We start from the raw sequence: 24875 nt of genomic DNA, 5'->3' as shown, positions 1-24875 counted from the left end.
AATGTCACCATGACTATTTACAGTTAGTATGGCTCTATCAACAATCATGCTATCCTCTTAGGCAAGTCTTATGCCTCTGCTCTCCATGTCAAACTCCAAAAAGAGAGAAATTCTTTATAAATGTATTTATCTCTGGGTACGCAGGTTCTCTCAACCTTACCTGCGGGTACGCACCCAATGTTCACAAAAGCTGCGTACTTGTACGCTCTGTATGTAAAGGGGCAGGTGCGTCCCCCTGTAAAGGTCAAAATGCGCAAGTTTCATCTTTAAAAAGTTACTTGTGGTCATTTCTAGAGCATTCTAGAAGGTTGTTCGACGTGTATTGAGCGCCTCCAGATGGTTCATGTACCCCTATCAAAGAGGAACTTATCCCATCAATAAGGGAGCTATCCCATCCAAAGAGGGGACTATGCCATTGATGGTGGACCTGAATAACTTCCTCTAGAGCACTATAAATACAGGCATTGGGACAGAAGGAGGAGAGCAAGGATAATTTTAGGGGCGAATGTTCGCCCTTTGGCGAAATTAAGGGGTTTTAAATTTTTAGTGGGCGAATATTTTGTATCATAGTACATTTTTACAAATCACCTCAAATAGCCCACCTTATTTTAAGGGAGAGGGTAAAAAAGGTAAATTTAGCCCTTGAAATTAGGACTTACAACCTTCCATTCGCCCATTTTCAAGAATAGGTTTTATTTAAGTGAATCCATTCGCCCATTTTCAAGAACAGGTTTTATTTAAGTGAATCCTATGGGCCAAATACCATATTTATAAAAGAGGTATGGTAAATTAATAAAAATATAAATAAATGAGAGGTGTGGTAAATAAATAAAACATTTTTTATATTTACTCCATAAGTCACCTTATATACATGTAAGGGTATAAACAAATAAAAATATAAGTAAAGTGGAGGTATGGTAAATAAATAAAACGTCTTTTTATACTTACTCAAAAGGTATGGTAAATAAATAAAAATATAAATAAACTAGACGTATCGTAAATAAATAAAACCTCTTTTTATATTTAGTCCATAACCCTCCTTCTATTTATGAAGGCTCAAGAAATAGGTTTTATTTAAGTGAATCCTATGGGCCAAATACCATATTTGTAAAAGAGGTATGGTAAATTAATAAAAATATAAATAAACCAGAGGTATGGTAAACAAATAAAACATTTTTTTTATATTTACTCCATAAGTCACCTTATATTTACGAACACTCAAAAAATGGGTTATATTTAGGTGAAACCTATGGCCAAAATACTATGGGACAAATACCATGGACTAGATTGTTATTAATACCATGCAAAAAACCATTATTAACCCTAATATTAGAATTAATAAAAATAAAAATGGCACATGGTATTGACCCATGGTATTCACCAAAATGGCACATGGTATTGACCCATGGTATTCACCTGGAATGTAGCCTATTTAAATGGGGGAATTAAACCAGCATGTAGCCTATGCTAAGATTCACTAGGACTTTACAAAGTTTTGTTATTTAGTGAAAGACTCGCCAAGATCTTACAAGATTTTATAATTGAGTAAAATATTCGCCATGCCTGGTGAGAGATTCGCCAAAAAATTATATATACATATTATATTATTGATAAAATCGCCTTCCATTTTTCCTATATACCATGGAGATTCGCCCATTTATTATATTTATAAATTTAGGGGGGGTTCTTAAAATTTTCCCTGGAGGAGAGGTTGGAAGCTAAACATTTCTAAGGGTAGATGCTGCAGGAATTAGGACTCCCATTTAGAAGCTTGTGAGGAGAGATTGCCATCTTTGCTTGTTCTATTTGGAAGTGGGTGAGCTTTGTCAAAGTAAAGGAGAACTCTTGATGGACCCTGGGAGGGACTTGCACAACACCAAGGCTTAGGTTGTAATTGTTCCTTTTGTTTCCTATTAATGCAAATGAGTCCATTCTTCTCAATAACTTGTTATTTATGAGTTGTTTCATGTACTCCTTGGTCTATGTGTTAAATATGTTTTATTCTATGAGATTATCAAGTGCTATTTAATCGTTTGATTGTTAGTGGATGCAGGTTTCAAAGTGAAGGAGGAGCTCATCTGGATCAGCGGGGCTGGACTGCTACAACAACGTTGGACTACAGGTAGGATCTAAACACTTGATTTCTTATATAGTAAATGCATGTTTAGAGGATTGCTCTTGTTTGTCTTGTTTTTCACTAGAGAGTCTTAGGATCCTAGGGAGGTTGGTTGTGTCCGCACTATCGACTCTTTCCGCCTGACATGGGGGATAAGATTTATCATCGAGAGGGAAACAAACAAGATCACTAGCTAAGGAACCTAAATGACTACTTAGTGATGAAGGAAGTACATGTGCAAAGATAGCTAGGAGGTTTTCCTAGAAGTAACCAACCTTGAGAGAGTGTGTAATAACTAACTGATCGAGCACTCTTGCACCAAAAATGAATGATACTAAGCGATATGTCAAAGTTTTTGGATGTAAAAATACATCCGTAGAGGGGCGTTTCGCCTAAGAGGGATACACTGACGTGAGTAGGTGTGGACGAAGAAAAATCAAGAATTCCGACTTGAGTAATGAAAACATTGGTGAAAATCAAATTCCCCAGAAACCTAAGGGTTCCTCTACAAGGTTCATCCAAAGAGGGCGAGTCAATGCTTAAGATAAGGTTGAAATGTGTAGTCGATGGAAACAAGGTGAATATTCTTGCACTACACCTTGCTGGTATTAAGGGATGGAGGAGGATAGGTTAGCCGAAAGATATCTATCAGTTCATGAATGCAAGGTGATTCTTTGCAGTGTAAGAAGGGGTAGAGAAAATTTATTTCAAAAACATTATGAATCACAAAAGCTTGAACTCAAAGAAAAATTAGTATTTTCATTGATCCTAGTGTTCCCAGATTGGAGTAAGTAATTTCACGTTCATGTCAATGCTGCAATAATAACACTAGGCATAATAGTGACACAACTAGGAGAAGCTTCTAGCAAAGGGTTGTCTACAATAGAGAAAATTCCAATCCATTGTGTACGTGCTACAAAATTCCAATAATTATCTATTTGTTTCCCACTTCAAACTATATACATACCATTTTTCACTAAGATATCTTGTCAACAAGCCAATATTTGGGAGGATTATATGTTGATGGTTGTTGTTATTTTAAGAGCATGATTTTGAAGTAATTGTCAAGCCTGGTAAGCTGAATTTAGGGCCAAATCACTTATGAAAGATAGATTTCGATGAGGAGGCAAGAAATGTCAATGGTGGCTTACCAAAAATTTAGTTATTTCACATGAAGATGGTGGATGATCACTTTGTCAAATTATATAGTTTGTCACTATAGGGATGATGCCCTAGGAGTATATAGTGGTGCAAAAACAACAACTAGTGCTTAAGGCTGCAAACTATCAACTCATTCTGGGATGTTTGTATAAAATAGGTATAGATGGAATACTCTGACGATGTGCACTAGAGCATGAGAGGTCCATCACATTGACGAAAGAACATGAAGGTGTTTCCAGAGGGCATTATGCAAGGAAGGAAACTATGTAGAAGGTTTTACGTGTGGGCTTATAGTGGCCACCTATTCACATGAACGCGAAGGACTTTTTTTTCAATTGTGATGTGTGCTGAAGGATAATCAATCCTTCGTGACAAGATGAGATGTTGATCCTTGTCACGAAGGTTTTCTTATACTTGCATCATTAATGCGCTAAAGAGAAATGGAACATGATACATCATTACTATGATGAATTATTTAACCAAATGGGTCGAGGCAACACCTATTAAATATTGTAGTGTGAATACCATTGCAAAAGTTATTTTTGAAAATGGTGTCACACGCTTTCGATGCCACGATATCTTGATGTGTGATCAAGTAACTCATTTCTTGAATTTTCATATCAAAGCTTTGATAGAGGACTTCGAAATATACCATCAGAAGAGTATGCATTATCATACACAAGTGAATGATACTATGGAGGCCTTTAATACAATATTTGAAACCACATTGACAAAGGTTTGTAATGTAAACATAAATTATTGGGACTTAAGAATTCCTACTGTTTTATATTCATATTGAACCTTGTCAAAGAATCTCACTAGTTAGACACCTTTTCATCTTGTTTATGGACAGGAATAAATCACACCAATGGAGATTATAGTTCCAAGTCTCCATAATTCTATGGTGATGGGGTAGGAGATTCCAGTATAGTCGAGAAAAGACTGGTGGAGCTACTACATGTGGGAGAGGATCACTTTATAATATGATTTCAATAGAATGTGAAAAAATCTAGGGAAAAGGTATGGAAAAATTGCCATATGAAGTAGAAGCAGTTTCAAGCTAGCGACCTGTTGCGGATGTATGACACAAAGTTTTTAAAGTACCCCAGGAAGTTCCAAATGCACTAATTGGGTCCCTATATTATTTTCTGTGTCACAAATGGAGGGGAAGTTCAATTGGAGATGTTAAATGGAGAGCACCTTGATGAAATTGTAAATGGAAGTAGTTGAAGGTGTACAAAGACAACCACTCGACTCAAAGATGAATTTTATAGATAAAAAAATATAACGTAATTTGTGGATGTAGGTACAATTTATGCAACAGAGATCACAGGGAAGTAATGTGACATACTTGGAAAAGTAAATCCTTTTCGTTGCAATTAAGGGTGGGTGTGTCGTGAGTTGGAATGTCGAGTAGCAGGAGAAGAAGTAGTTGAAGGAGTGCATGGTACCTTCGAATACTAGAAGTATAGATTACAACTGGCAATTGATGACTGTAACATGGAATGGACAATTATAGAATACAACATTGACAGAAGCATGTTCCACACATGTGGATTGGACACCATGGCACTCGATGATGAAAACATTAATAAATTTAATTAAATAAAATCAAATCAAAATTGGAAACTATATTCGAAAGGGCTACATTACTTCTAACCTTGCACGAACCACAAATGGTATTTTCACCCAAAAATCCACACTATGTGAAATTCAACAAAGTTATGGTAGGGTATGGCCATGATAGCTTAAGAGATAATATAGCTAAATATGTGCATAAGGAATGTAAGTCATTAGTATTTCTTTTGATTCCAATTTTTGTAGGTTTTAACCCCGTATCGAAATTACCTGCGTATGAATTCTAAAACACAGAAAATAACCAATGCGAGAGCATAACACATAAATCACATATACATAGAGATTTTTTCCTGGATCCAAAAACTGGGACTATCATCTTGATTTTTCATTATATTCCTTTCAATATTACAATACATATTTATACATGCCGAAGCATCCAATACCTTTGACCGAAAACCATCGCGTCCAATACCATGGACCGAAAACCATCACGTCCAAAAAACATGTGCAAAAATCATGCACAAAACCATAGGTGGGTCCACCCAACCTAACATAGGGTCCAAAACAGAGATCCCATTTTCACTGGAAATTTTTGGATAGAATTATTTTCTTGTCTTGGTACTCAGTTAGCTCATAGCTCATCTTATCATCCTCAATCTGATGGGCAAACTGAGATAGTAAAAAAATGTTTGGAAGGATATCTTTGTTGCTTTGTATCTGATAAACAGACACAATGGGTCAAATGGTTGCCTCTGGCTGAATGATGGTATAACACTTCCTTCCATATAGAAACAAAAATGACCCCATTTATGGCACTTTATGGGTATCAGCCACCATCAATCACATCATATTTATTAGAAAATTCTAAGGTTCAAGCAGTGGAACATCACATTGAACATCAACAACAAGTCCTCCAACTCTTAAAGGATAACCTCGTGTTGGCACAGAATAGAATGAAACAACAGGTAGATCAACATCGTAGCGAAAGAAGTTTTGATGTAGGTGATTGGGTATTCCTACGGCTACAACCATATAAGCAAATGTCCCTCAAGAAAGCTAAGAAGGATAATAAATTATCACCAAAGCATTATGGTCCATACAAGGTGTTGCAAAATATGGGTACTATGGCATACAAATTGGAGCTTCCTGCAGCTTCTCGATTGCACCCAGTTTTCCATGTTTCATGTTTAAAGAAGGTTATAGGCGACAAGTTCCCAGCTCAAACAATATTGCCAGAACTTGACGAGGAAGGAAAAATTATATTGGAACCGGAAGCAGTCACAGAAACAAGAACTCGACAGCTACGAAATCGATCAATTTCGGAGTATCTTAGCAAGTGGAAGAACTTATCCGCTGAAGATTCCACATGGGAGCATGCGAATTTTATACAGAAGCATCTAGAACTTCTAAAGCGTTGAGGACAACACTTTTTTGAAGGAGAGGGGCATGTTGGGTCCCTATAATACTAGTGATTACCCCATTACTATTGTAGTTGTATCCCTTATTAATATTGTTGTGCCCCTATTATCCCCATATTGTTATTACTGTGCCCCATAGAATCCCTCTATTGTTATTTTTGTGGCTTTATATTATTATTGTTAGGTCGTCTGGGTTATATCGTGACTCCTTATACTCCTATATATAGAAAGGAGGTTTTGTCATTTGAATCATCCAAGAATTGTTCATTTATGTAATGTAAAGGAGGTTGCCCCCTCGAAGAGGCTTAATTCTAAGGCGTTGATCTATCTTTTCTATCAACACCTTTAAATTACATAAATTGTTTACGAGAGCAAAGCCATTGATACCATACAAACTGATTTGGTTCCAAATATAAAGTTGCAATACGTACCTTTTGTGTGTTTTGTACATTATTGAGATTGAAAAATCTCTCCATCTGTAATATCCATGTTGCAGGATCCTTGCCATCAAACTTCCTCGTATCGATTTTTGGAATATGGTGGGTCTTTGATCCAACATTAGAGTCTATGGAATCATGATTAACATTTCTTTTGTTCTCATCATGAGTTTCCTTTACTACCCTTTCACTATTAGTGACCCTTTCTTGTAGCAACTTATTCATATTTATCTTCAATTCTTCCATGTCTGTCTTCAAATCTATCTTCAAATAATCCATCTTAGCTTCCACGTCATTCATCTTAGCTTCTACACCTTTCTTTAAACAATCCATCTTACCTTCTATGCCTTTCTTTAAACCATCCATCTTAGATTCTGTTCCTTTTTGTGCAAGGGACAGTTGTTGCACTTGGTTTTGTAATTTTGATATATTATGTTGCATTTCTACCTCTTCTTCATGAGTCATGCTAGAGCTTTCAGGTTCCTTACTAGGTGTTTGAATTTTCTTTTCTCGGGGCATCAATTACCAATAATAATGCTCTACTATGCCCTTGGAATTCCTTCAAAATAATTTTTCAAACCAAGCTTAAGCAAAAATTTAAGAAAAAAACACACCTTTTTTCACTTTGTAGGAGCTCGATATTGCCTCTGATGTATCTCTGTACCTTCAATCATCTATATCTGAATTTGTGACCTGAAATAGCCCTCTGTGTCCCCTTTCCAATGCCACAATTCTGACCCAAATTGGATTCTCCAAGGAAGAGTTATGCGAAATCTCCCACAGTGACTTGATTATAGACTAGTTCAGTAGAGTGAACTTGTACGACTTGCCACGAGTCACTGTTTCAACCTTTGGATCTGAAAAATGCATACAAGAAACTAAAATACGTCATCTTTTTGTAACTTCTTACGAAATTTCAATTCGATCCCCAGAGAGAAAGTTATGTTTCTTTTCCCCAGGTCACCTGTTTGGAATGTAATTCAGGAGTCTGCAAAAAGACCAACTTCCTCAGATCATATATCCGCAAATATAGCGCGAACAACTCTGAAATATGGACCAGAGGTTCAGTGCGATTTCTTCTCAAATGGGTTTTTTTTGCAACTTCTGAAACGTTGAAGAAAAAAAGTTATAGTGAAAATGCCACGATGACCTGTTTGGAGCAGCGAAACCTTAGAATCCAAAGCTTTGATACCAAATGTTATGAAACCAGCTCAACAAAAAGATAGAAATGATAGATCAACGCCTTAGAATTCAGCCTCTTCGAGGGGGAAACCTCCTTTACATTACATAAATGAAAAATTCTTGGATGATTCAAATTACAAAACCTCTTTTCTATATGTAGGAGTCTAAGGAGTCACAATATAACCCAGCCGACCTAACAATAATAATATAAAGCGACAGAAATAACAATAGAGGGATTCTATGGGGCACAATAATAACAATATGGGGATAATAGGGGCACAACAATATTAATAAGGGGTACAACTACAATAGTAATGGGGTAATCACTAGTATTATAGGGACCCAACACTTTCCACATTTCCAGCACACCACCTTTCCAGGTTTTCCTGGAGATTTAGATCTCCCTCTAGATTTAGATCGCCCACTCGATGACTTATTTTTGTTTTTGTTCTAGGACCGTCCTCGTACAGACAAAGCATCACCATTTTGGCTCTCCATATTTTTTCATCTCATCTCCTTTGTTAGCAAGGCTGAGACTATTTCATCAAACTGCAAGGCAGTTGCATTGTTACCTATTGCAATAACCAGACTATCCCACCAATTTGGTAGAGAAGACAACAAATTGATGCACTTATCTTCATCTGAAATTTTAATATCAATAGATGCTAACTGACTTACCACAGTATTAAATGCATTTAGATGCTCTGTCGCCGAGTCTCCATCTTTCATCCTCAGGTTATACAACTTTTTCCGCAGGAACAGTTTATTCACCAGAGACTTAGATTGGTACAAAGTCCCTAACTTGTCCCACAAAGCCTTCACCGTATCTTCCCCTGAGACATTCAACAATACTGAATCTGAGACACACAATCATATTGTGCTCTTTACCTTCCGATCCAACTTCTTCCATTCTTCATCGGACACTCCCGTTGGTTTAGTACATGGATCTACCGTGATCCACTGATCTTTATCCACCAACAGATCCTCCATCTTGAGTTTCCACAACTCAAAACTCTGACCATTAAATTTCTCGATCTCTATCTTTCCACTGCTCGCCATCTTCTTTCGCCACTAGAATCGATCTTGTAGATCTACCATTGAACAGGGTCTACCACAGGCCCAAGCGAAACCCCTCAACAAAAAAGGCGTCCCCTTGAAGCCAAAACAACTCTGATATCAAATGTAGGTTTTAACCCTGTACAAAAATTACATGCATACGAATTCTAAAACACAAAAAATAAACAATGCGAGAGCATAACACATAAAACACATATACACAGAGATTTTCCCCTGGATCCCAAAACTGGGACTACTAGCTTGATTTTTCATTATATTCCTTTCAGTGTTACAATACATATTTATACATTTCGAAGCATCCAATACCATGGACTGAAAACGTCCAAAAACATGTGTGAAAATCATGCACAAAAATAAGTGGTTCCACCCAACCTAACATAGTGTCCAAAACCAAAATTTTCCAGGGCGCTGCCTCGGACCCCATAAAGTGGGGTTACGGGTACACCTCAAACTCCCTGTGACTACATGGAAAGAATATAACACAACCCAACAATTTTATTGCCACACATTTTTCAAGTGCAGAGTCAGGTTGAGATCTTAGAGTCGAGCTAGAATAGAGAGTCGATTGTATTCCAAAGCATATATTTTGAATTACAGAGCCCCATTCTCATTTCCAAAGAAGTATCATTATGGAATCCTCCTTAGTACCAAAGAATAGTAGATCTAAGGTCATTGCTAGTGCATATGTTGCCCAAACAATAGGCAAGCCAAAGCTTTTTATGCCCTAAGAGCCGAAGTATAAATTGATGACAACTCTGATTTTAGAGAAGGTCGTCAAAGAAGGGGAGATGTTGGGCATGTTGGAGAAGCTCAAATAAAATTACCACAACGTGTAGGACCTCAAGAAATTCCCAAAGTTTGTTGAAGAGAAATACACCTAGATAATTAAATAGTTGGAGAAACCAGTGGTGTTAGAGGTGTGACAATGGGTAGTCATATTGGAGAAATCAAGGATTTTGAACCTACTTGACATCCCTCATTTCAAATAGAGTAATGAGGACAATATATATGTCAAATTATTGATGACCTGTGTGCGTGGGGATTTTTGTGATTCAAATAATTATAGGACTCCCCAAAAATTTTAAGGACCTAGAGCCGCTCTTTGAAAAAAGTCATGAGAAGACAGTGGCCAAAGAAGTTGAAGAGACATTTAGGGTAGGGCGTGGGATGTGCAATGTAACCACCCGATTCCACATTTACACTCTTTTTCAATCTCTCCAGGGTAAACATGAGTTGATTGTTAGTATGACATGGTTTGACCTCTAAGTTCTAGTTATGAAAATGGGGTCTACTAACCAGAAACATATTGGCATCCTTTAGGGACACTAGATTACCCAGATATCTAATAACAACCACTGGTTATCAATCCCTGATCTAGAACATTCTCTTATCAAGATTTACACCCCAATAATAGGCTTTCCACACTGTGCATGTGGTTGGAAGGCTCCAACTACATGCGTTAGCCTTCCTCCATGTGGTTGCAACTAAAATTATCCAGTTTAGAGGATGTGATTGTGAGAACAATGCCACTTTTTCGGAGATATCCTACACGAAACTATCTAGAACAACCCAAAACTTTCTAGAATAAAGTATAGGAAAATCACAAATCTAAACAATCAATACTAAAGTTGGATGTTGCCCAAGACATGCCAAACACATGATAAAAATTTCATCAAACATATAGTAAACATAGAAGCTATAGGTCATGAATGCATATCTGATCATGGACTTATTAACTTTGTTAGAGAATAAATAGAAGTCCCAATTCCCTCTCAATCTAGGTGTATAAACACTTTTTAGCCCATGCATACTGTTAGACTCCGTCTTGTATGTCAGTGTGAGATTGATTCTTCTTCAAAACCCTGTTTTGAAGAAGAAATCATTAAATGTGTTTTTTTAGAATATGTAATTTGTCAAAATGTTCCAAAGCTCTACAGTTCTTCAATGGCAGCAGTGTTAACAATACTACATTCTAGGAAGCATTCTCACCATCAGGGCTCGCCAGTTCTAGGTCCTCCCGGAGCCATTTCTCATAAATATGCCCAAGCCTTGAAGGTGGCATTGACCTTCTTTCCTATTCAGAAGGCTGGGAAGCTTCCTAATGATAATCCCATGCCATGGAGAGGGAACTCTGCTCTGTCAGATGGTAATGATGTGGGTGCAGACCTTTCTTAAGGAATGTATGATGCAGGGGATCACATCAAATTTGGGTTACCCATGGCTCTTACTGCAACTCTTTTGTCTTAGATGGATGCTTCTTACCAACTAGGGGCAGCCCAGTCTTTCATCAGATGGATCACAGATTATTTGATCAACGCACATACTTCAAGCAATGTATTGTATGTTCAGGTGGGAAATGCAAGTATTGATCATAAGTGTTGGGAAAGGCCTGAAAATACAGGTCCTTCTTTCGAGAGTTCAATTTTTCGGGACAAAGACTATGACTTCTGCAGTTCGTTCTGATCTTGAACAATACAAAATGACAGCAGAAGCAATCATCTTTGTTCTTCTTCCTCATTCACCAACTTCGGCTCCCAATAGAATAGAGGGTGGACTCATATGGATAACACAATGGAATGCCATCCAACATTCCGTAAATTCTGCCTTACTTGCACTGACTACTTGTTAACGTCAAGAGTTGAGAACATGAAATGTGGAGACAAAAAAGACTTCACCCCACAGGATTTGCGCAAGTTTGCATTTTCTCAGGTGGATTATATTTTGGGCGAGAATCCAATGAGGATGAGTTATTTGGTAGGCTTTGGGGATAATTACCTAAAACAGGTCCACCATAGAGGTGCTGATACGTCCAAGGTGTATGATTGTAATAGTGGATATGTATGGTTCAATTCTAAATCTCCGAATCCGAATGTGGCAACAGGGGCATTAGTTGGAGGACCTTTTCAGAATGATAGTTTCATTGATATTAGATCCAATCCCATGCAAAATGAACCAAGCACTTACAATAGTGCTGCTTTGAATTGGAGTTTTGGGTACGCTACGCATCAGCTTGGGCGCGCTATGCATCCAGGGCGCGCTACGCATCAGGCTGCCTTTCTCAAAACAAAATTGCTCGTGCGCTACGCACCATGGGCGCGCTACACGTTGGGTGGGGCGTGCTAAGCGTTGGGATTTTTGCCCAGAAATTCGCCAGAACGCACTCCAAATCTTCTTCTCGAGCATCAAAATACAGGAAGATATGATCTCAAGACCATCTAAAAGGATTTGTGTGGAAGAAGTGAAAGGTGGTCAAGAATCAGTATTTGTGGAGAAAGGTTTGGTTTCAAAGTCAAACAGAAATTTGTGGAAGTAGCGGAGATCCTAAAGTTCAACCTAGCATAGAAAATGGAGTTTTCAGCAAGATACCTGCGGAGCTATTTCCAAAAATTCTTAAATTTCTATCTTCAGAGGATCTTGTAACGTGTGCTTTAGTTTGCAGTTTTTTGAATAATGCATCATCAAATGAATCTCTTTGGCGTCGGCTATATTGTATGCGTTGAGGTTTGTATTTTCCAGCAAAATTGGAGGGAAAGCCCCATTGTTCTGCATGGAAACGACTATATATTGAGCGGGATGAAGATGATATGATTGAATGGGTGCGGACTGCACCTTCTGAGTTTCAGGAGTATTACATAAAATGCAGGCTTCCAAATGAAGTCAAACTCCTCTTCCTTCAGATAGTTGATGGCCGCATTGAGTTGTTTATATATAAGTCGTTGTTTTATGATAGAACCTTCTGTAGATGAATTAAAGATATCAGTAACGTGGCAATCGTAAAGGTATAAGATGAATTAAGCACATGGAAAATGTAACGTGGCAATCGTTGCAATATGTGGGCATTCGATTCATCTAAAAGAGCATATGTGGCAGTTTGACCCATATTTTAGCAATTTCCGTAAAGTGGCAAAGCGCATCTCCAGAAATTTGAGAGCAATTGCAAAGTGGCATTCAAAGGTTCGATTGCCTATTTCTGTCTTCACGCTGGAATAATGGAAGACTTTTCTATCTTTAAGAGAAGATGGAGGATTCTTTTCTATCTTCATGGCTTTAATTGAAACAGCGCCCCTGTTTTTGGGTCGATCTGTTTTCTCCTAGAATAGTTTATTTAATGTATTAAAAAATCATTTGTAAGAGTAAGAGGGAGAGAGAGTTCTGAACGCTGGTGGAGGAGAGAGAACAGAGCTTTCATTGTACAGTCTTTGACAGGGATTTTAATGAAAATACTCAGCTCTGGCTTCTGAGATTCCTGTGGTATGAGATTTAACATTTGTGTCCTCTTTTGTTTCATATGTAGCCTGTTATGTGTTCATGTCATGTCATGATCGTTTCCAATTGAACAAATGAAGTGTTAAGGTAGAATTCATATTTTGTATGCTCTGCCTTTAAGTTTGTTCATATTTAATGTTTTCTTCTGTTTGACAAGGATTCATCCTCTATGCCCTTGTCAGCTCCTCAGCAGTCTTGCCATTCCATTTAATCTCAATTTGATGTTAAACTTTCTTGCCTACCTTGCCTCAGGAGACAATCTGTGTTTTTGATTACATTTCTCTGTTCAAGTTGTTTCTTTGCCCCATGCAGCCCAGAAAAACCCCATCATTTTATTAAAAACCCCTTTTTTAATCAATTTACTAGCCTAAAATCAGTATTCATATCGGTCATCTCAGCCCTTTGAAGAACTTTTGCCGAGATAGATCCAGAGAGAGCCCTCTCCTGTCCTCGTAGGGCTAGCTACGAGGCTGAGCTTGGTTTGATGTTACCTTGAATTTCGCCTTCTTCAGCCTGAGGCAAATTCGAGCGCTAACACATACATTAAGCATTAAATAACTTATTAAATCATGAACAAGATCCCTAGCAAGAACACATCATTCAACCATGCCTATAACTAAAATGTAACTATAATAACTCCATGACTAACCAACCATAAATAAACAAAAGAACCCGTACATGTGTTCATTGATCACAATAGGAAAATGGATCATATTAACATATGCAAATGCCAACCAAGTTAGGGACTTGCATGTACCACCCGACCGTAGATTGGGCAGAACCAAATATCTCTTTCATACAATCACCCATGTTCCATATTCCAAGCATGAATGTGGTATCATGTGGGTTAAACCAAAATAGAAACAACCAGAGCTTTCGAAGGCCAAACCACCACAACCCTCAACCATAGTGATTTCACCTAAACTGGTCCAGAAATCACTAGTACCAAAAAGAGTTTGGATGCCTCCGACTTCCTTCACCATTTCCAAAGGAATTTTCTTGTCTCGACCCATCCGTCAAGCATTCTAGGAGAAAGCCCATCTCCACCCTTAACCCTTCAGAATTTTGCCGATACCACCTCAACCAAGATCCAAGTCTAATAACCATTCAAATATTAACCAAAATAGAGAGCCCACTACATCATGGCTATCTAGGAAATGACAAGGTAAGGCTGAAACCACTGTCATTCTAGGAAAATACCATGCCAATGACAAGAAAATAATCAAATGACGCAATGCATGTACCATGCGTTCAAATCTCAGTATGGAAATCACACATGCAACCTATTACATGTAATGTACTCTTATTATATCTACTTATCCAACCTTATTTTTCGTTGCCCACAATATCCTTTGCTTACTTCTCCCCAAGTCCAAGTGAATGTGAGGATGATCCAGAATGCTTTAAGTGTGTAAGAGTGTAAGAGAGAAAATTAACAAGAGTTGAGCCAAAAACTGTCACAAGCTAAAACTGAGAAAAATCTGTGAATTGTTTCTCTGATGCCTTTTTATCATTGATGTCTCATATCTCTTCTTTTCCTTTTTCCTTTTTCTTCCATTTCCCTTCAATTTATTTCTAATTTCCCTTGCATGCATATTTGTGCCTCTTCACCTTCCTTTTATGCAATTTCCCTTTATTTCCTTAATTAAATGACATTTATTCCATCTTTTTCTTTGCAAATGCCTTTACTAATTTCCATAGCCATTACTAAACCACAAATGATTCCCACTATAATTTTTTCCCTCCATTCATCTTCGAACACGTGTCCCACCACTTTGGTTTTATTTTAGTGACATGGAAAATAAATCGGGGGTTGTTACACACAATGTCAATATTTCTAGTATTGAAAATGATGGTGTGTGATTCACCACCAAGTTGATGGCTTGCAAAATACTAAGGAAGTTCCAGAAAGACCGATGTCTAGCAGGTGTGGTTGCCACTACTACAAAGTGCATGGAATGAGTGCAAATGAAATGGGCCATCTTCATACTCAACTAGTTCACACAAGGTCCCTCAATGCATAAGACAAGAATACATACTTCCACTACGTGTGGGTGCTGATGTTGATCACACTTACTGCATGGAAAATCCTAAAGGATGTCACCTTTCTTGACATGGATAAGCCTGGCTATGTTGTGTCCACGTTTGTTACTTTGTTGTTTACTACCGAAAAAAAGAAATACCATGATAATATTTTTATTTTCTATATATGGAACGAAGCCATCATGCATGTAATTAGGAAATTATGATGCATTCCAATAAAAACAGTGATAGCTTATGGCCCTATGGTGTGCTTTTGCAGTACTTCATACTTCATGTAAATATAGGCCATGGTTGAATGATATGAAAAATGGTTATAGTCTAGGTATAAACTTAATGAGGATATTGTGTCCCAACTCATCAATGAATGCCAAAAGAATGGAGAGTTCCAGTACCTGAGGCATCTGTTCTTGATGTATTTGTGTTGGATATACAACAAGATGTTGAGTATATCGACTTAGGAACATAGACGGATCCCAATATTTATTAATTGAATGGGAACCTGAGAGGACATACTAAACCCCAAACAAAGGCTCATCGAAATCTCCCACCAAAACAACCAAACTAAGAGTATCTTATCATTCCATCGTGGGATCTTGTACAAGAAGAGATGGCACCATAAAAATAAAATATGCTAAATGCCCGACTAGAAGAAGCGCATGAGGAAAATGATGAATGAAACTAAACTAACTGGGGTTGACCCCAGTCTATTAGAGGACAATTTGGAGAGGTTTTCCAGCCAACTGAAGGAAAGGATAGGACAAGGGACTATGCTCCTTGTCACAACCTTAGAAAAAGCATCCCAGGAGCAAAGGGAACTACATGAATACACATAAAAATAACTAGAATTTATCTATTTGATTATAGGGGCCTTAAGGGTCACAACTCCTATGCCCAAGATGACCAATGTACCAATGACATTCCCAAAGGAAACCAATGCACACCTTGTGCTAGAGATTTGGTCATAATTGTGGCAACCCTCTGCAACATCTTTAGAGCCATGCCACTAGTCATGTTAAACTTTGGATTTATTGAAGTTCAACAATGGGTGCAAGTCTTACCACAGGTAGACTTGATCATCTCACAATTACCCATGTCTATTTTAAATTATTTACAACATTCGATCACACAAGAATTTTAAGTTAGAGCACAAGAAATAATAATGGAACTAGTACAACTTACCCTGGAATACCAAGATTTATAGGAAGCATAGATCAAAATAGAGGAGGCAAGGAATCAAGTAGAAGAAAGAGAATGAGAACTTAAATGGGCTATCAAATTGGTGTATAATAATATGCCCAAGGTATCAATGGAGGTCAATGTGTTGCCTGAAGATAAACTATCAAAGATAGAACATGTTGTACATGGCCTGGAGGAAAAGGTAGAAGAACTACAACTTGATATCAAGCCTACCACCTCACCAAAGGAAATTAGAAGGAGAGAAAAAGAGAAAAGTCTGGTCAAGTCTCTCTAAAATGCTTGAGAACTTGAAAAGGAATGTACCCAACTTTATGATCAGGTGTAGGGTTATGGCACAGATTACAGGACAATGCCAAGCTTAAGGATCTTGGTGTTTGGATTCATATTTCCAAACAATGAAATGAAACCATTAGTAGTAGTCTAAAATTCCTGACTGCATCACAACACTATGCCACAATGCTTGAGAGTACAACACTAGGTCATCAGTTCAATTAATGGAGAGTGGAAAACCAACAATTGCCACATAATGTTGAGAAGTTATAGGATGGAACAATGGATATCATTGATGATCTTGTTGTTACACAATTTGGTATACAAAATTATAATCGAAAGTGAACCCTTTTTCCAAGTTCCCCAAATATAAATAAACACTTCTGTAAGCATTCTTCTAAAGTGATCAAGGTTGAGATCACTATGCACTAGGCCAAGGAAATATTCGAGAAGTTTTTGTCCAAGACGACGAAATTTGTACCTTCCCTTAGTACACAATAGAAACAAAGTGGTTGGGGGAGGAACCACAAATAGTGTTTGGGGATTGTGAGGGAAAAGAAGGGATAAGGGATTTTTTTTGAAAATTTTCCTATGTGTGTAAGTACTGTGCAGGAAGGGATGGATACCAGGAATAGAATATTGTGCAAAGGATTGGCAGACTGTGTAGATGCTCGACAAAGACATGTTATAGAGACTGCGTAATAACTTCCTTTGTCTCTAGCCAAAAAATTATCTGTTAGCAATGCAAGATAAATTAGACATGGGTTAATATGCCATATTTTGAAAGGGATCATGTGACAAAGAGTTGAAGTTGGAACGTATGAGGACAACTTAGCTAGGTGAGTTGGCAGAAGAATCCTCGCGCCGGATCTGAATGAAATCAAATATATAAAGGATGACTGCTGTTGATCATGGGTTCTTTTCTAAAATTTCTATTGTTTTGTTGTTGAATGTTCTAATATTCTACTATTCGAGTGCTTTGTTTTACTGTATATTCTCTATTTTATATGGTAATTTCCCTCTGATATAATTGTAAGTGTTCTACCAATGGTTTGCATGGAGATAAATGTATTAAGGTTTTGGTATAGTGTATTTTTTTAGATGTTGTGCTAATTTGTATCTTATGGCATTTGCTAGTTGCATATTATGAATATTTTCTTTCTAGCTCTGTTGTTAGACTCATGAACTTATATACAATTATTTGTCATTGGTTAATATGAAAATATGAGCTCGCAAGAATTTTTGGTCTCAAACATATGCTTTTGATGTGTAATGTTATGTTTCGATAGCGAATGTCATGAATGGAATCTAATTCCACACAAATTCTAGACTGGTTTTCGTTCATGTAATCATTTTACTTCTTGTACATAACTATGTTATTGTATAAGGAACAAACCTTGTTTTTCGTTATTTCATGTCGAAGTTAATATTGTGCATATACTATGGAGGACTTTTGGGGAATGAGTTTCTAGTATAAATTGTATGTTATGTGCAACCAATATTGAATATAGTCTCAGAATGTTGTAATATGTGAATTAAGGGTTGGGAATGCATGTTTGCTCCATGGGATTATTTGCGACAAATAAAAATTATGATAGCCTGGGTTGTGTTAGAGTCGGTCTGGTCATCCCTCCGTCAGAGATCAAAACTCTTTTTGCATTTCATGTTTAGGTGTCCCATCTCACTCGATCAGTTGCATTCCGTTAGGAGCATGCCATAAATCCGTCAGAAGGGCTTTTGTCATTCATTCCCCTCATGCTGTGCATTGTTGGGTCAGGTCTCGCCATCAAAATCAAGTCTTAAAAGTCATTTGCAGTCTTGTTTCAGTTTTTAGGTCATAACAGTCATTTTAGTCATTAGGTCTAGGGTTAGTCAATTTGGTTTTCAACAAAGTCTAATAAAGCCAGCAGGCCAGTCATTTTAGTCATTAGGTCTAGGGTTAGTCAATTTGGTTTTCAACAAAGTCTAATAAAGCCAGCAGGCCAGAGGGAGGCTCTTGATAAGTTGTTATTTCTAAGATTTTTATTGTCATATGGATGGATTATGACTTTTCTTCAAAACTCTGTTTTGAAGACAAGTCGACATTTCGTTTTTTGTAATAATTTTCCAAATTTTCAGTTCTTGAATTCTTCAAGTGCAGCGCTGGTCTCCTTTGCCAAATCACATGTTAGCTATTCCTGCAAAAATTTGCCACGAAATTCATCATTTCAACCAAAAATCAAGGAGGAAACAAAAAGTCAGAGTTGTATTAATTGTGAAAAAGTGCCTATTTCAAAACATTACAAAAATGGGTTTTGAAGAACCAAAAATCAAAACAATGTCTTTATAAAGGTTTTGCTATGAAGATGAATGTCATTCTGCATGCCAAGGTCGAAGAAAAGCATTTCAAAACGAATTCGGTGAGCAGTGCGTGTTTTGGAGAGAAATTGTTCGCAACTAGCTGGCGCGGCGCACAGAACAGGTGGTGCGATGCACTAGGTGTTTTTGTCCAATGTTATTCTGAACGGGCGCGACGCACAGGGAGCGCGCGGCGCACTGGGTTCTTGGCGCAGTGCATATAGTACAAAGCCCGAAATTGTTTCAAATCTCTTCAAGTTGCTCATTCCTTGCGTGAATTTGCCAGGTAGGCCCTTCTTCTTGAGGTTGCATCAAATTTTGTGATAAGTGGTGGTGGTTTATGGGTGACAAAGGTTGAAACAAAAATACAAACCCTACATCTAAAGTACCTTCAAAGGAAGTTTTCTGTGGGTTCTTAAACCTTTGATTTGTCACCAAGGACTCTCCTCCTTCCCCATTTCTCCTTTGTTTCATCATTTCCTACCCCCCCCACTAAGCTCATCAATCCTACATTTTCTTTCCTACATTCAAATCCCAAAACCCCAAAACCCTAGCCCTTATAAAAGGCTCCCAACCCTATACAACAATCCCAAACCCTAAACCCTATTCCCATACATAAAATCCCCCTCCTCTCCCTAATAAAATTTATTTCAAAAATTCCCTAATCCCCCACTGTTTTCCCCTTCCTAACATTACCTGGTTGCATTTGTTTTTTCCCCTTGGTGGCAGAATCCGTATTGCATTACAACACAACAGTTTCATACATCGTTAAAGAGCAGTCCAATCATAATTTATATACAGCAACATCTTTTCTTCAAGGTATATTGTACAACAGTCATGGCATCTGAGCATTCATCGGACTATGAAGTGGAAACCCAAAGTGACTCTCCCTTGGAAGAACGGGCACCCCGGAGGCCTCATAAAAGTGGCAGACATGTTACGGAAGAACCGACCACCCTTACAGAATTGCGGGCCTGCCCTCTTGCTATGCAGTGTTTTCAGCATCAGTTATGCTATGAGTTTTGTCAAAAGGTGGCTAGTGTTCAATTTCATCATGAGCTGGCTTGTCTTTTTGTGCTGCACTTGCACGGAGATCAAGCTATCTTGGCTGGTGTCACCTTCACACTTACACCAGAAGCTGTCTCATTAGCAACCGGTATACCGAACATTGGTGAACCATGGCACAAGAAACATAAGATTGACCGGTAGCATTATGAGCCATACATTAAAACTAGTTTCTTGAGGCAACTCAAGAGAGTGTTCCCGTTCCGGTATCTGAAAGATGAATATGTTCCACTAATGAGATTGATCATGAAATATTTCAGCTGTGAGGGACGGTTCTCTTGTCTTTATGCTTATCACATCAGGTTGCTTGCATTTCACCAGGGTACGATGATGAACATTCTGTATTTCATTTGCCGGAACATAGAGAGGATGACCACCTTTATACAGCATAAAACCCCTCAGCAGCAACTTGACAGTGTCTATCATTTTGCTCTTATTAAGATTTTGGTGGTTCATCAGCTTGGAGTATAGGGCATCACTTGGGATGATTTCATCTCTCGTGACTTCTTCAGAGCTTCATGGGGATTATCAGAGGTTAAGCATGAAGGTGAACCTTCTCGTCAGTATGAGCGCCATGAGACCGCTAGTGTGCCAGTATTCATCACATATCAGAGATGCACTAGACATTTGTTTGCAGCGGCAAAGCAAGTGTTATCTCCACCCGGGGTGGAAGGGGCCTCGCTTTCTCCATCAGCATCACAGGTATAGGAAAAAGGCAAGAGGCCAATGCAGGATGAGGGGCCTTCAGGTGAGCCATCAGGTGAACGAGAGACTGACTTCATTCTCATTCATGATGATGATACTGATACGGGTCCACAAAGCGCCAAACTTAGAGATATCATCCAGGAGCAGCAAACAGAGATTGAAGCCTTATCCCTTGACTTAGAGAGGGCTAAGTGGACCATGAAATACTTGGAGTAGAGGAAAAAACAGCTTGAAGATCAGCAGGCAATCATGGAGCTACAAAACATTCGTGAGCATCGCCAAGATGCACAAAGGAGAAGAGTTGAGCTCACGTCATTGGAGCAAGAAATTAATGAGGATTGGGAGGCAAATCTCGAGAGAGTTAACATGCACTTAGAGTGGGTATTGGACAAGGCCGACAAGGACCATGCTTTGCTAAGACACTTGGATTTCCACTACATGGCGCGAAACAAGGTGTGCAAGGCCCGAATTAGGAATTTGAAGACAAAATTGAGGAAGGAAATAAAGAAGAAAAAGAGGCAAATGGAGCTTGATCATCTTCAGATATTGACCAAAGCCTCTTTAGCCCAACATAACACTTAATGAAGAAGCTCCAGCCCAAATTTCAAGAAATTTGGGGCTTTTTTGGTATTTTTGTAAATTTTTGTGCAAAAAACAGGGTTTTTCTCCCTATGCGCCACACCACTTGGCGCGCGCTTATGATAGGAGGCTCCAAATGAAAAAAAGTTTATATTTTTGGATTTTTCATGAAAAATCATGAGTGCTGGTGCATGGCCAAGAAGTTTGGGCAAGTTTTGAGTCCTCAGGAGGTCAAAAACACCCTAAAAATGACCTCTTTGCCCCTATTTTCACCCATAGGAAGCAGTCTTGGGAGATTGAGGTTTTGGAGGGGAAAATGGGCCCCAAATTCAGAAATTCCACTTGGGTTGGAAATCAGACAGGCAGGGCTTTCCAACAAGCACACTTGGGCTCAATTTGGACTTAAGAAAGTTCCTCAAAATCATCATCAAAGTGGCGTGGTGTATAGAGAAATTGGCGCGACACACAGAGGTTTTTTGCCCAATTTTTCACCTTCCAGCTCAGAAATCCGGCCAGTTTGACTAGTTTTACTTTGTGATGTTATTTTTGACCTCTCTTGATGTAATTGGTTAAACATGATGTAATTTTGGCACTTAGTTACTTGTTCTAGTGGATTCATTATCTAAAAAGTGAAAATTTAATGAATGAATAAGTTTCCTTCTTTATAGAGGCAAGTTGTTTTGATTGCCTAGATTTTAGTGTTTTGTTTAGAATTGGTTGAAACAACTCCTAGAATGATGAGCTCGATCCCTAGAGGCAAGGGAATGGGTTGGGATAGTCTATATCATGTAATCCCTAAGTCATTTTCAAGGTTGGACTCTTGGGAAAAGTTTGGCACTCTATTGTACATTCACATCTGCATTTTTGGCTAAGGAACGACCAGGGTCTTGCAGCACTGTTTGGGATCCATGTGGCTTTATTTTTTGATGGTGTGCTTATCTGAGTAATTTTAAGTTTATCTAGTGTTATGTGTATCATTTTCAAGCTTCTTCTTCTAAATTTGAACAAATGAGTGATTAAGGTAGAATCCATAACTGTTATGCTTTGCCTTTGAATTTGTTTAAATTTTCATGTTTTCATCTGTTTAAGGAGAATTCTTGAGACTCTCTTGCTCTCCTTAGCTCCTCACCAGTCTGATCTGTTCATCTCACTCACTTTGAAGCATCAAAATGATTGCCTTCCTTGCCCCAATTAGAACTCTGCAGAAACTGTGCCTCATCCCCGAGCCCAATTTGCCTTTCCCTGTTTCCAACACAAAACCCACAAAAACTCAAATCAAATCCTTTGTAATTAATACCTAGCCTAAGATTAGCTTTTACTACAGTCATCTCGAGCCCCAGCGCTTGTCTTTTGCCGAGATCGACCCGAAGAGAGCCCTCTCGCGTGGTTTGATGTGGACCTAGAACCTTGTCTTTTCAGCTTGAGACAAATCTAGGCTCTAACAGGTTGGATTATTGTGAAGTAGAACTTCCTCCTACATGTTTGTCCTCTTGCACAACCTTCAAAGGTTCTGAAAACCCATTACATACCTCAAGTTATACCTCATCTACTTATAAACATTAACAATGTTGGTATCCATGGGGGTTTCGATGGAAAAACTCCTAACATCCAGGTCATTTCCCTTGTGAGCATCAACACTAACACTTCTTTCTTTAGAGAAAAACTACCACTATTCTAGCTAATTCATATTACTTTTCACTTTATAGTCAAGTTGATTTTATTCACTAGTAGAATTTGGGTTTCATTATACCACTATCATTTTAACAATATATGTGTTACAATTTATGATTATGCTTTCATTTCATTTTCTATATAATCTATATTAGAGTTAAGATTGTAAGGATATGTGAAGCAATAAATAAGCTCTAAGAGAATATTTCACAAACAATATGAGTTGTTATGGAGATGTACTTCTAACATTCAAAGTCACAAAGAAATGTGTAATTGGTGTAAGGAAACGATCATGATTAGGTCCATGATGTATCACAAGGCTATCATTTGATCTTTGAAGTTGACCATGGGTCCTCTTCCTATTAGTTGTTGGGGGATTGGAAGTTGGAGGTAATTAATTGACTGATTTTCAGTTTGGAGAGCTAGCCTTTAGTTAGTCATTAGTGATGGACAGAAATGTCTTTCGAGATGGAGATTAATCATCTTTAGGCTTTAGAAGTTAGGGGTGTTTATAAAAACAAGTGAATCTTTTAGGAACAAAATAATTATCTTATAATATTGTAGTAGGGAGATTATCAAAATTGAAGGTTGTCCTTAGTATTAAGATTAAGGAACATATTTGGAAATATGTTTCTCTTGAGGACTATGGTGATTTTTCTTTTGATGTGATGTTGGTAGGAGCAATATTTAAGCTAGGTGAGAGGGGGATTCATGCTAAAAGGTCATTGGACACTAGTATACCTTATACCTTGGGGAATGAATGCACCCATCATTACACTAGAGATGGACATTTGAGTAATGTTTAAGTTAAGGAGAAAGTGGTTCTCGAGGCTCAAATGATGTGAATTGAAGTTAGTTACTATAATATTAGTATGCACACCCTTATTTATATTTACTTTGATGGCATCATGAGCATCCATTGAAAAACTATATAGGGGTGAATTATTGATATCAAGTATTGAGGTGAAGCAATGTAGAGGCTTTCATTCAATCCCATGTTCTATTTTCAACATAGAGGATTTGAGAGAAATATATGGATATATGAGAAGACCGTTTTGTGAATTTCCCATATATGTATTACCCTAGGTATTCTTTCCACCACATCAAATTTCACAAAAGCAATGAGTTGGGTTCTGCTAGAGTGTAAAACAATGATATAATGAGGAGTTGATCTCTTGCAATGAATACGTTTAAATAACATTTTTATGAAGATTCTATCTAATTTGTGTTGTGACATCATAACTTGCATTCTCTTTATCTTATTTTGGTAATAATCTCTTAAGGTATTATCCCCGATCCTCACACCCATACAAGAGGCTTAGTGTTGACTAATAAGTGAAAATTTTGGATCTTTGATTGGATATCCTAAAACTAAGGTTGAAAACATTTTTTTTTTCTAGAGTATTAAGAGCTACATATACCTTGACTAGTCTCGCCGTTTGTGCTAGAGCCTATTAAGTCATGGTTCAAACAAGAATGCATCCATATACACATGTGAAAATACATCCACTTATGCATGTGAAAATACCACCTCAACCCTCTCACCTTTGTAAGTTAGAGTCATATTGATGGCCTCCCTTTTAGAGATGTTAAAGGCTATGACTTTTGTTTTCTTGAGATTAGCCTTGAGGCTTACAAGTGTTGGAGAAGGAATCTAGGATGTAAAATTGTCTTTGAAGGTCCTTTGTTAAGTGGGACACAAGGATAATGTCATATTCTAATAGGAGAATATTAATGGAGGTTTTGAAGAGTAAACAAGTATTTGATATATCT

The 24875-nt window shown here is 37.8% G+C and overlaps 1 protein-coding gene and 1 pseudogene across 1 annotated transcript in view; both read left to right on the top strand.

Annotated features, from left to right (window-relative positions):
* LOC149262785 (uncharacterized) overlaps positions 1–11144 on the top strand; it is a 66874-nt gene extending 55730 nt beyond the window's left edge. Inside the window, exon 6 of the mRNA XM_089382055.1 lies at positions 10899–11144. Coding sequence (XP_089238181.1) covers positions 10899–11144 — 246 coding nt within the window. The remainder of the gene's footprint in view (positions 1–10898) is intronic.
* Positions 11145–11301: 157 nt separating this feature from the next.
* The window catches only part of LOC149262784 (endoglucanase 2-like), a 104849-nt pseudogene continuing 91275 nt past the window's right edge, over positions 11302–24875 (top strand).

This window comes from Pinus tabuliformis, chromosome 6 (genome assembly GCF_031772625.1).
Source record: "Pinus tabuliformis cultivar Carrire ecotype Pingquan chromosome 6, CPIR1, whole genome shotgun sequence".
Lineage (NCBI taxonomy): Eukaryota > Viridiplantae > Streptophyta > Pinopsida > Pinales > Pinaceae > Pinus > Pinus tabuliformis.
Note: the sequence above shows the minus strand (reverse complement) of the source record. Positions and strands in the feature narration are given on the sequence as shown.